The 12,943-nt window shown below is 40.2% G+C and overlaps 2 protein-coding genes across 3 annotated transcripts in view; one reads left to right on the top strand and one right to left on the bottom strand.

The window, feature by feature from the left end:
* Window positions 1-12,943, top strand: part of esrra (estrogen-related receptor alpha) — a 184,149-nt gene that overhangs the window by 116,329 nt on the left and 54,877 nt on the right. The gene's annotated exons all lie outside the window — the stretch shown is intronic.
* slc8a4a (solute carrier family 8 member 4a) overlaps window positions 1-12,943 on the bottom strand; it is a 49,271-nt gene that overhangs the window by 7,346 nt on the left and 28,982 nt on the right. For both annotated transcript variants that reach the window (XM_088320965.1, XM_088320966.1), the window contains exons 5-7: window positions 9,896-10,002; window positions 8,268-8,386; window positions 2,649-2,748 (exon numbers count right to left, since the gene is read on the bottom strand). In XM_088320965.1, the coding sequence (XP_088177091.1) occupies window positions 2,649-2,748; window positions 8,268-8,386; window positions 9,896-10,002 (326 nt within the window). The remainder of the gene's footprint in view (window positions 1-2,648; window positions 2,749-8,267; window positions 8,387-9,895; window positions 10,003-12,943) is intronic.

Here is a 12,943-nt window from a genome sequence, read left to right on the forward strand (position 1 = left end):
TGATTCTGAGCACCTGTGAATGCCCCGTTGGCGCAAACAGCCCTGGTCGCTGATTGGTTCCCTGACCCTTTTTAAACCCCCGGCTTCCAAGAGGAAGCTGTCAGACTGCCCTGCGAACCTACGCTTTCAGCTAGGCAAGCTCTGTACCTTCCGACAATCTCCTGCCCTTGTTTTCTCCTGCCTTATACCTGTTGCCGACCTGTTTCTGGACCCGTTTCTGCCCAGCTTTCCGTCCTGGCCGTCGACCTGTTGCCCTGTTGCCTGCCTGATACCTGTTGCAGACCTTTTTTCTGGACTCGTAGCTGCCCTTCCTCCCCCGTTCTGGCTACAAAACAAAATATGTTATTACCATATTGTTACTATATTATCAAATATTCTATTACCAGGTAATCTAACAAGGCGTAAAACAGTCTAAGTCACCCACTCAAACAAGGGTTGCTAACGTTTTTGAAGCTTAGTGCTACTCTGTTACAGATTGGCATGAAGGCCCACCACTTTTATGGGCATTTCTAAAATGTAATTTATCACGTTTTACTATCTTGTTACTATGTTATTACCAGATTGTAATGATTAGAAGTTGAGTTAAAATAGCCTCAGTCAATTTCTAAATTATCAATTTTACTGGAAAATCACAATGACCCATCACTGGTGAGCTATTTTAGAACCTGGCCATGAGCTACTATGGTGTTTTTATGGAGAAACCCTGTGCTAGAGGGCACCACGTTGAAGACACCTGCTTTAGTTTAAACAAATAGAGTGCTAAATAGCACAAGGAAGGAAAAAAGGAAAAATAATTGTTATACAACAAAATTACACAACCCTAAGACAATATAGATCCTAATTGTGATTGATTTTTTTGGGTCAGTCAACCACCAATTTTTTAGGTTGTTATACACTAGAGACTAGATCATTCAAGGGACGTTGTGTTATATTTGACCACTGGATGTCGCTGTACTGTGTAGTGCAACCTAAATGAGTGCTGAAAAGCAGAAGTAAGAACATAAACTACGAAGACCCAAAGTGGCCACAATGCACTATTTTACTTGATTTTTATGCCTAACTTTCTTAAGGTTTTTGCGTAGCAGAAAGAATGCGAACAGTTAATGTCAGAGGCTCAAATTTTGTAAAATAAATGCAATTTTTTTAAGAGTATTTAAAAAAAGGATGTTTGAGTTATAGTTTATTTATGTTTGCTTCTTACTCAGATTAGGGGGGTCCAACTCAGTTTACATCTGGGGCCAGGTCCAGACTATATGTTCTGAGGTGGGACGGATCAGAAAAAGAACTCCAAATTTTAGTTTTTTAGTGTTACGCTTTATCATTTAACATACATGTGTAACCTACCCTACATATAATAATCACGGATAAGAAGGGTGCTGATTCACAAACAATGGGGAAAAAGTATTTTCATGTTTGGCTTTAAATGTGTTAATTGGTTTCTTTTAGCGGTTGAGTGAATTCAGTTTTACACCTGAACCAATTCACCACGCTATACAAACTCAACACTGCCCTCTAGTGGCTGGAAGATGCATATGGTTTGTATCTATTTAAAAAAAATCACAACTTTTGATAAATATTACCTAGTGACATAGTACTTCTCGAAAAACTCAGAAATTGATCACGGGCATGGTGTCATGATTACTGATCCGGAGCACCTGTGGCTGCCCCGTTGACGCCAACAGCCGCGGGACCTGATTGGCTGTTGGACTCTTTTTAAACTCCCGTCTTCCGAAAGGAACCTGTCAGATCGTCTGCGAACCTATGTTCTCAGCTAGGCAAGCTTCTGTACTCTCCGACATTATCCTGCCCTGTTTTCCTGCCTGATACTGCACACGTTTCTGCTTTTGCTCCTCCGTCCCGGCCACCGACCCGTTTTGCCCTGTTTCCTGCCTGATACCTGTTGCCGACATCTTTTCTGGACCCGTTTCTGTTTTGCTCCCCTGTCCTGGCCATCGACCTGTTTTCTCGCTGTCAACGACTACCCTTGCTCGACACGGAAGTGCCACTTCGCGTTCCTGCCATCAGCTACCTGTGACCGGCGATCATCGGATCGTGGAAGCAAGCGCTGCTCTCTTCCTCAATAAAAACTGAGTAAAACGAACGTTATTGGGTCCTGTCTCCGTTCCTGGTTTGTGACAAATGGTTGAATAATCCAACAGGCCAGATCCGGCCAGTGGTGGTCCGTATGTTTGACATGCTTGATTGTGATTTTTGCATTTTTATTTTTAGTTTAGCACTCTCAGAGAGAACATGCACCTACGATGAACATTTCAGACCCCTCCATGATTTCTAAGTGGGAGAAATAGCAAAATAGCAGGGTGTTCAAATACTTCTTCACTGTGTATAAAATATATGTCTCCACCCGGGATTACATTTTTTTAACCACTGAATAATACACAAGATTCTTCATGCCAGTTAGAACATATATTTGCAAGAGAACCGCAATGACCCATCACTGCTGAGCTATTTTCAGGACCGGTCTGCAGGCTACTCAGGTGTTCTTGGAGGGCTATGCGTTGCCCGTCGGCACCACCTTAGTGACCTCTGATTTAATACAAGTGGAATAAAAGCAAAAACAATACTTCTCATGCTTTTTTTCTATCAGTATCGAGCTGCCCCAGGTGATGACCTTCTTTTTTGGAACTCACCTGCGCTGACAGTAACGGCGCTAACAAACTGTTCCCTCCAGCTGCTGCTCCCCACCACCAGGGCCAGGTTGGTCTTTTTAATCAGCTTATCCACCGTGCTCTGCACACACGCACAAAAAAAAGTTAAAATCATCCACTGAGAGTCAAGATGCCATCTTCATTCATCACATCTCTCGGTGTGTGCACTGAGATAGGAAGATGATTAGCTTTAGACATAAACATAAAAACTCCTCCAGTCTGTGTCCTCATGGGCATCTCCTTCCCTAAGATACGATAAAACATTCACCCAGTAAAGTTTGATGCAAGTTTCTAAACAAAGTGGGTCCACTGGGAAAAGGGAAAACATGAGGACGATTGTTATTTATCTCAAGTGCGTGTTCGCATGGATTTAATTGAAAATTCTTGTTCGAAAGAATCAATTTGGAGAGAACATCAGAGCCCTTCAAAACGAATTGAAGTCACATCTTGATGTATCGTATTTTCCGGACTATACGGCGCACCTAAAAACCCCAATTTAGACAGAAATGTCAAAGTTGTAAGAACCAGAAGAGAAACAGGACCCAATCGCGTGACGTTCTCACACAAGCCTTTATTTTACGGTAAATGGGGAGTCATGCACGTTAGGAAGCCGGTCGGGCGTGGAAGGACAGGAAGGAACAGACAAGATTGACAAATAATCAGGATATCAATAACTAACAGAAGAAACTAGACGGGAACGAAAACTGGAGAAAATAATAAACAGGACCGAAAACTGGAGAAAATAATAAACAGGACCAAAATAGATGGAAACAAAACTGGAACCTGAAATTGAACAGGACAAAAATAAACGGGAACAATACCGGACTGGAGATATCACAGGAAAACAGGACCACGTCTTGTGGGGCAGAAGTTCGTTTGAAGCAAGAGAGCGCTGAGCTTTATATAGACAGAAATCCAATCTCTCAATGAGATTGGATTTCTGTCTATATAAAGCTCTCTTGTTTATTCAGTGCATTAATCCCTGCTTGGCCTTCCAGATCATGCGTATCGTCTAATAAACCATGGACTTTCGACTTTGCTGCTTTGATTTACTGGATCACCAAACCTTTTGCCTGTCTAGCAGATCAGCTTTTTTGCCTCTGGTGTTCTGGATACTGTTGCTTTGCTGCCTGTTTTTCTGTGTACCAAACCGTGCCCTAATAAAGGACGACAATTTTATTATAATAACACATCGCCGTTGCATTGTGCTTGCAGATCATCCCAAGTGAGTTCATGACAAAAACATTGGAAAAAACTGAATGTCTCAGCTCTATACAGGTATATACGTCAAAGGGGTATGGTGATGAGTTGGAAGTACAAATCTCCTAAAAAATGATACATTTGGACATTGGATAACTAAATGTTTTTATTCTTTCCAATCAGATATGTTTGTTAGGTAGACCATGCATCTAACTGGATTGTCTACATTATTCCTGGAAAAATTAGAAAAATGGAGCAAATGAAATGCATCAGTCTCTAATACATTTTGCTGTGTGTATTCAGTGCACTGGTTTCTGTCCCATAAATTTAGATTAAAACTACAACCACAAACCATGAACAGTATTTCAAATTTTCCCATTGCGCTGGAAACTTTTTCTGCATCAAAAGTTAGACAGCTCCATCATCCTGCATAAACAAGCAGCGGGAACAGGACAGGTTATGAAAAATGGAATCAGTCATGCAAAGCATATAAAATGACAAGAGCGTGATGGTTAAGTGGTTGGCACATCTGCCTCACCGTTCAAAGAACGAAACGGAACGAAGGATGGGAGGGTAAGGAATTCAAATGAGAAAATGAATGAGAAAATGAAGGAAAGGACGAAACAATATAAACTTTTGGAGTACAATTAAAATTTCAAGGCTAGGTTCACCCAATTTCGGTTCTTTAATGAGGATCATGCTGTGTTTAGGCATTTAGGTTGGCAATGGTCAATTTATTTGTTTTTTTTTTGCTACTTTTTTACTTTTTTCTTTTCTTTGTTTTTGTGTACGTGTTTGTCTTGCTGTTGGATATAGATAGATAGATAGATAGATAGATAGATAGAATCTCAAAGAAAAATTCAAACCCAACCAAAAACAAACACACAGTTTGCAAAGCAAATCGCATCATTTTATTCCTCAAATTTGGTAATTGGTAATAATAACCACTGAACACAATGCAGAACAATTGGGGAAAAAAGAAAAGAAAAAGGAAAAAAAAATGTCTCTTAGCTAATGGAATGACACAAAGTTTAGGGTTGTTTTGTATTACACAACCCAAGTTTTTGTTACTAGTTAGCCAAATTGCACCCATTATGATATGCATTTCTAAAAAAACAATTTATTATGTGATTACTAAGCTGTTACTATGTTATAATCAAATTAGCTATTGGTAGTAGGGTTTAATAGACTCAGTAAACCACACAAAAAACATTTTTTTTAGGGAATTACAATGACCCAGCACTGTTGTCCACAGGACCCTCAGCCTCTAGCCACCACGTTGTTAACCCGTGTTTTATACAATAATTTATGGTTTTAAAACATTATGACCCTAGGTTTTATTCATTGTTTTAAAGAGACAGTGTGCATTTGACCAGTAGCAATTGCTGGATTGTGTCGTGCAACCCAAAACGAGCGCCAAAAAGCACAAGGATGAATCCAAACTACGGAGACTCAAACCAAATTTAACATTTTTTCATTTCTTTGCCAAAACTTTCACAAAGTTTTTGTCTTTAGCTGCTACCCATAGAAACAAGAGAGCAGACGATTCTGCTCTCTCTAGGTGAGGCTCATGTGATGCCAAATAAATGCAAATTTCTTGACGGACGAGTATTAAAAAAAAAAAATCAACAATTTTTATGCCTGTACATGTATTTTTACTTGTTTTTTTAAACACATATATTTTTTAAGGAATTGTTTTTTTTTACCTTTAGAAAGCACCAAACAATACACACTGTCCCTTTAAACAAATCTGTCAGAAACTACGCTATTTAAGGTTTGTGTGAGCGGGATGACTCATACGACACAAGTTTTTTGGGAGTGTTTGTTATCATCGAATGACCCTTTTTCCTGAATTAAAAACAAAATTACAGCATTTTGTGTAAAACATTTGTATTTATCTTCCTCTATATTGTACAAAACTCCCAAATTGTGCCGGTTTGTTAGAAAAAAATCAACCAAGCAGCTTCAGTCAAAACCACTCTTTACTATCCATCTGTTTTCTATAATGTAACCATCATTTCACATGAAAACCTGTTCTCATTTTTGTTGGATCCTAAATGAAGCCTTCTGACTTTATTAGTGCTGAAGATGCAGCAAGGGGATCAGGCCTAAACGCCTAGTTCAGCAAAACCTTCTCAATGGAGGCCACCTGACGATTCTATATAGCACATTTTATTATTAGTGAGCCAGGCGAAAGGGAAGAGTGGACTTTGGCATGATCTCAACACAATTGCAGAGCATGTAAATAACGTCAAGTTCAAGCAATTCTGATTTTCAATAACCCCCACCATATTTAGAGACAAGATTTGACCCAGCTCAGAAGGAAAAGTGTTCCTGAAACACAATTACTTTTCCGGTAACGGGTACTGTAACGCTTTATCGATAGAAATTTATAACTCTGTCGTCGTTACTGCATTATCCGTCACTGTGTTGTTCTACTTCTCATTAAAGGCAAACCACAAATAATAATTTCCTCTAACTCCTGATCACGACTGTATCATATTTATCTTTGATCCGCCAGCTATACTGTCACAATTGCCCATTGCCCTCACTTGGGCCTGCTTTTTAGGCGCCAGCTGTTGCTCATTGCCTGATTGGCTCCCCTCCTATTTAAACTCAGTGCTCTCATTCGCTCCTTGACAGTCCGTCAACGAACCTCTGCACTTGCAAGACTTGTATTTTGACTCTGTCCGGTATCCTGCTCGTGTATCCAGTATCCAGTATCGATCCCGCCTATCTCGTTCTGTTCGGTATCTTGCTCCAGTCTCCAGTATCCGGTATCGATCCCGCCTGTGTCCTGTCCGGTATCTTGCGCCAGTCTCCAGTATCTGGTATTGATCCCGTCTGTCTCGTCCTGTCCGGTATCTTGTTCCGGTCTCCATTATCTGGTATCCATTCCGTCTGTCCTGCCCTGTCCCGTATTTGCTCGTGTATCCTGTATCTGGTATCGATCCTGTCTGTCCTGTATGGTTACGATCTTGTCTGGCCCTGGCTTCCTGTTTTCCCGTGCCTGACTTCTCTGTCTCACTTTTTCTGCCCAGTGATCCCCGAATCGCTGGCGTTTGTGTTCCCGCGCATGATTGCCCCTTCCCGTAAAATAAACTTGTGTGAAAACGTTGCACATCTGGGTCCACCGTCTGTTCGGGTTCTGACATACGTTCTAAAGGGTGGTCCTGTTTACATTTACTTTCAAAGTAAAACTAAATAAAGTTAAGGTGGCACCATCTAAAAACAGACAGTATAATGATTCTCGTCATAAAGATATTCCCCATGGTGTATATACTCACATGTAAGCTAAATTTACAATTACAAAATAAAATACTTAAATTGGAGAGTCATCTTATAGGTGCATATTTGGTTGTGTGTCACCAGTGGCGCATGGTTGGCAGCGCGAGTGGAGGGGGGCATGGTTTGTACAGGAGCAATTAACCAAATGGAAATCAATGGGGTAAACATTAAGAACAGAATTGACAATAGAAGTGTGCTGAATTTTGTCTTGGACAGTATTCAGATATGGAGAAGGGGCTCTTGGATTGGTTTGAAGCCCAGTGACAAAATGTATGTGGGGTGTTTTGGTTAGAGGAAAACTCGGGCATAAAAATTCCAGCATGACCTGGCCCACGGGTATTAAAGCCCGGCCCAGCCCGAGCCTGACAAATTAATGTGATTTGAGGGACCCAGCCCAAAGCAAACCCAAATTTTAATATTTTATTTGTGAGGACTCAGAGCGAGGAAGAAAGGGTGATTCTCTGTGTCCGACAAACTCGAGTCTTCCACAAATAAAAACAGGCACAGGATAAATGAGAAGCAGATAGTTTAAAAAAAAGTCAGCGAGAGAGAAGTCTAGCCTAGTCCGAACCCGAACTAATGGTTGACATTTTAGGCTCGACCGGAATTTCGGGCCAGGTTTGGGCCCAGGGCCAGTATCTTATCTCAAGTCTCCGCTAAGGGTTGGTTTGCAAGCTTTCAAGAATGCACAAGCCCAAAAATATAATAAAGTTCTTAGATCGGTGGGTGATGGGGGAGAAGGGCGGAGTCAGCCAAAATTACCCTTTTACCGAATCTTCACAAATTCAAAATCAAGTTATTATGTCGGGCTCAGGCTTGGCCGAGCTTTAATACCCGCAGGCCGGTTTGAGTCAGGCTGGATATTCTAGGTCCAATCTTACCCCTTGTGTACATGTTTACTTCTATTTCTTTTATTACCTGGCTATTTTATAGCAGTTTTAGGGGGTCAGCTTCTTATACACGGTAATTTGTAACTTTTTGAGTAACGCTCTACTTTTTGGTGTCAGTTACTTTGTTACTTTTTAATCAAAGTAACTCGTAACTGTATTAATTACTGTTTATCAGTAACCTCCCCAACACTGCCCAAAAGACCAACTTAGAAGTAGGAATTACCTTAAATTCGTACGACTCCTCAATGACCACCTCCAAGCTTGTATGCTCTCCTAGACAAGGGCAGCCCATCTTGGCCACGTCCTCTGGCCCGACTGGCGTCTTGTTGTCGTTGGTGTCTCCTGCACAGGAAGGTCAAACGTCATTCTGGTTGCCCTGGTGATGAAGCCTAGAACCAGTCACGTGCAGTCAGGGGAGGCAGAGGAGTCTGTGCCTCATCCGTCTTCTTGGACATATAATATTACAAATAAATAAAATTGTCATATTTATTCAGGATTAAAATTCTTTCTCAATTGACTTTACAACTTTGAGATTTTCTTTTTCAAAATCGTCAAATCTTCACCGTTGCCCTTTGAAAGAGTGGGAGAGGCGATAGAAGAACTGTTCGCCAGGGGGTGATAGTGAGACCACGACCACTGATTGTGATATGGTGCTGTCCCTCTGGACCAATCCTTAGAAGAATTACTATTAAAATTAAATCGAATCAAATGCAGCCATCCTGAAAATGTTTGTTACGTTGCTTGGCCTTTATCTAAAAAATGGAGGATTACATCTTAAAAGTGAAGGAGTTTTGCAAACTGGACATTAAATCCGAGCAAGAGATGCTAATAAAAGGACGAAGATTAACAAGCAGGACTTAAACAAGCAAGATATGAATTATTTTACGGACTTAATTTATAAGTAGAAGTAAAATTTGCGTTTCGTATGTTTTTGTATGTTATTATCAATTTATGTATGTATTTAGTTTAACTGTTTAAACTTTTGAGTTTTCATTTTTTATTTCATTTATGTGTATTTGTTTTTTGATATACACATTAATTAATGAATTTATGTAACGTACTTGAGATGTTTTTTATACAGCACTGATCAGCTGATAAGCACTATACAAATGTATTTTAATTTGGCTTATATATAAGATACAGTAAAATGTGTAAATATAATCTTCACGGTTTTACTATATTATTCCGCAGTGCAGTAGATCAGCTAAAAACCTTAAGACAATAAAATTGTACTGTATATAGTAAGTTCACAGATCCCTTAACCGCCAGAGTCGTTGGGGCAGCACTGTGGTGTGTCTTGGGCAAGTGCAGGCTGATTGCGCGAATCCCTCTCCAGACCAATAGAGTAAGTACTATCGGCAAAAACTGGCGACCAGATGATAAAAGTCTTGTAAATGATCCAGATCTGGAGGTTTCTACCATGGCAACCAGGACCTTTCTGTGGCGGCGCATACCCCCCCAAACAAAAACCACCTGGACTGGAGAGGAATGAGCGCCTAAGACACAACACAGGAAGTTGTACCTGACGACACAGGTGGTTAAAATATCCGTAACCTTGGAACGTTTTGAAAGTTACGTTTTCTATGCTACAATTTGTAAACTGATATGGAAAAATGCAGGTATTTAAACATCACGTTAAATGTTGACAATTAAATTAATAATAACCGGTACAAAATGTTAATTTAGTAAAATATCTGACTGTGCCTCACCAGACACAAACCTCACTGCACGTCACTTCTTGTAACTTTGAATCACCCCTACTTTAGCAGATATGTAAAAGGTGGTTGATGTTAGACATGGATGGATCATGAATGGATGATGGAGATGAAGGACGGACGCTAGAAAACTCGCCGTGTCTTTGTCCCACTTCCAACAGAACGGGTTCTTCCAAAATAAGGGTGAAAGTCTTGTTCTTCTCATACTCCTCATCATCGATGATCTTCACGTTCAGCAGTTTCCTAAAAAGACAAGGTCAGAAAACGTCCGAGTCATGGATCAATCATATGGAGAACTAATCCTGCCAAATGTAGAAATAAATTTATAATTAGCTATGAATATAAGCTGTATAAATAAATAAACACAAAAGCAAATCATGCAATGCCTAAATATATAACATACCGTAATTTCCGGACTGTAATCCACACCTGAGTATGAGCTGCCCCTAGTATATATTTTTAGACCTCACACCTCACACCTCGCAATTTAGTTTGATAGAAGCCAGCGAGCTGACCAGAAGTCTGGCGTACATGAGGCTCAAAAGCGTTGCGCCAGCCAATCAGGGAAGAGGTCCAAACAAGCCCCACAGGACCAAATCCTAGCCCGCACACAAACAAAAAGGTTGTGACCCAGTCCCAGCTTAACAGTCGACCAGAGAACTTTGCTGGTCAGTGCCCAAGCCTGATCCAGACACACAGGGGGACACAGCAAGCGACCTCAAAGAAGCCTCCAGCTACCCACAGCCAACGACGGCTTTGCATTTCTTGGTCCCGGTCCTGACCAGGACTGCAGCCTTGAGGGTCACTCACCGGACGACCGTCGAGGACGTCCAGACTGGGCCTTCCCCTCATTTAACCAGAATCACCATCCATCTCACGGTGCTAAGTAGTGGTAATGGTGTGACTTTAAGAAATAATTCTATCAAATTACAATACCGTGATAAGCCATCTTTGTTTTCCATCTAAATGATGCCAGTTAATATTCCAACTTTGATCTTTCTTTGTTTTACTTTCCCAATCTTGTTTTGTTTTGTGTTTTATTCAAGTTTTTTTCTGTAGATAATTAGTAAAAGAAAGCTCCACAAATCCGAGAGTGTGCGTGTCTTGATTAATGTATATCGGACTATCAAGTTGATACAAGTTGCGTGTTGCCAACCCAGCAGAATAACTAAAAAAAGGTTTTCATCACTTCCCAATATAATGATCTAAAAACATAAGTGGTGCTCCAAAAAGGTGACACAAGTTTCGAAAAGAAGAAACTCGGCTCTTTAATTTGATTTGTCAATAAACTTTTGGTCGATATGATTTATTGACGACCCAAGTTACACTACACCATGTTAAAAACTGAGATATAGTATTTATACAGAAAGACGGTCACACAAAGAATGAAGGCACCCAGATACAGCAACACAAGTAACAAAGCAAAAAACAGCAGAAAGGAAAAGGTCACTAAGACAACACAAAAATGTAGAAAGTAAAATAAAAATACATACAGTACATTAGCTGCATTCCTGCCTGAGCCGCAGGGTTAAACTTGTGTGACAAAAGATGCATCTTTTAATCCAGAAATTATGATAAATTACATATATTGACATACGAATGCATTATGTCATTTATTTATTTTGGTATTTGTTTTCTCACCTATTTTTGTGTGTATTTTGTATCCTGTCACACATGATGTTTTTCAACTGAGGGGGTGGCAGAGTTGCCAGAGCTCTTCACCTAATGAATAATAAGAGATGAATGATCGGCGCACTCATCAATCAACCATTGGTGAAACGTTCAGTCAGTTTGACCCCCTAACCCTAGTTTTAATAAAATTTTGTCAAGACAAAATGCACGACAAAAATATGACAAAATGCGTTTTACATCACTTCATGTGTTCATATATTTATATGGCATATGTTTGGGAGTATTCGTTTAATTATACATTTATTTCTACCAAGGCCTAAAACATATCTGAATCACGTGGTGTTAATTATTATTATTATTATTGTCCATGAATACTTGTTAAATAATTCCAAATTGTCTGTAAGCTTCCTTTCATCGCCTTTCCCCAGGTTGCCATGCTTCCAAATGTGTGCCTTCATATTTTAGCAGTTAAAGAAATCACTTTTGAGCCATTTCTTGTTGCCAGGGTCAGAAATCTACAGAGCCTTCACAATCAATTCTGCAGGCTCTGAGGCATAACACAAGTGTGGATAAAGCTGTTGGTGTAGCCAGTCAGATTCCAAATTTGTGAGCTAGCGCCTTCTGGCGGGCCTAGGGAAATGTCAGCAGTATTACAGACTGTGATTGGCTAGGGGACGGTAACGGCAGTATCACAACAATAAGGTGAAGAAAATCCCTGAAGAAATTCCCCGCGTCCACTGCTTTCATTGGATGGACATTTTCAGATGCCAGAAATCAACAGGACGGACTCAACTTTCAGAATTAGCTTTGATGGCGATAGAAAAACAATTTTGATTGAACTGAAACGAAAAAGGAATAGGTAGGACAGAGTAATTGAAATCTCGAGGAAACAAAAGAGGATGATTTTGTGCACAAATATAAAGGATTTTTGGTGAGTAAATTGTGGCTATATTCCTAAATTATCCTGCAATTTTATGAGGTAAATGTTGAGTTAATGTTTTATAGCCATAGCATAGTTATTGAGGGTTGGATCGATTCAGACGTCACACTACTGAAGTCAAGTCAAGTCATGTTTATTTGTATAGCCCTTAATCACAAAGAGTCTCAAAGGGCTGCACGGATCAAAGACTATTCCAAACTACAGACTATTATAACACCATCTAAAACCTACATGAGGGCAAAGGCCTAGGTGCAAAATGCATGACCCGCCTCTGATTCCTACATATGGTTCCTGAAATGAGACTGTTTGAAAAGAAGACAAATGCACTTGTTGGCCGGACGCCAGGTCTAAGTTTCAAATCCAAATCCAAGCATTTGTAGTCAGAAGCGATAAAACTGAGATGCCGACAACCCACACAGTGAATCATGAAGAGCTGTTTTAAATCGTGTGAAGATCGCAGCTGAACAAAACGGGACGGAAAACGTAAATCAGCGAAGCTTAGCGCCAGCACAATGACGATCATTCAATCTAGTAGACAGAAAAAGCAACTGTTGGAAATGACAGATTATGTCAAAGCATGCATGCGCTTTTACTTTTTACCCATTCGCTGAC

This window comes from Urocampus carinirostris, chromosome 17 (assembly GCF_059441175.1).
Source record: "Urocampus carinirostris isolate Australia breed hairy pipefish chromosome 17, RoL_Ucar_1.0, whole genome shotgun sequence".
Lineage (NCBI taxonomy): Eukaryota > Metazoa > Chordata > Actinopteri > Syngnathiformes > Syngnathidae > Urocampus > Urocampus carinirostris.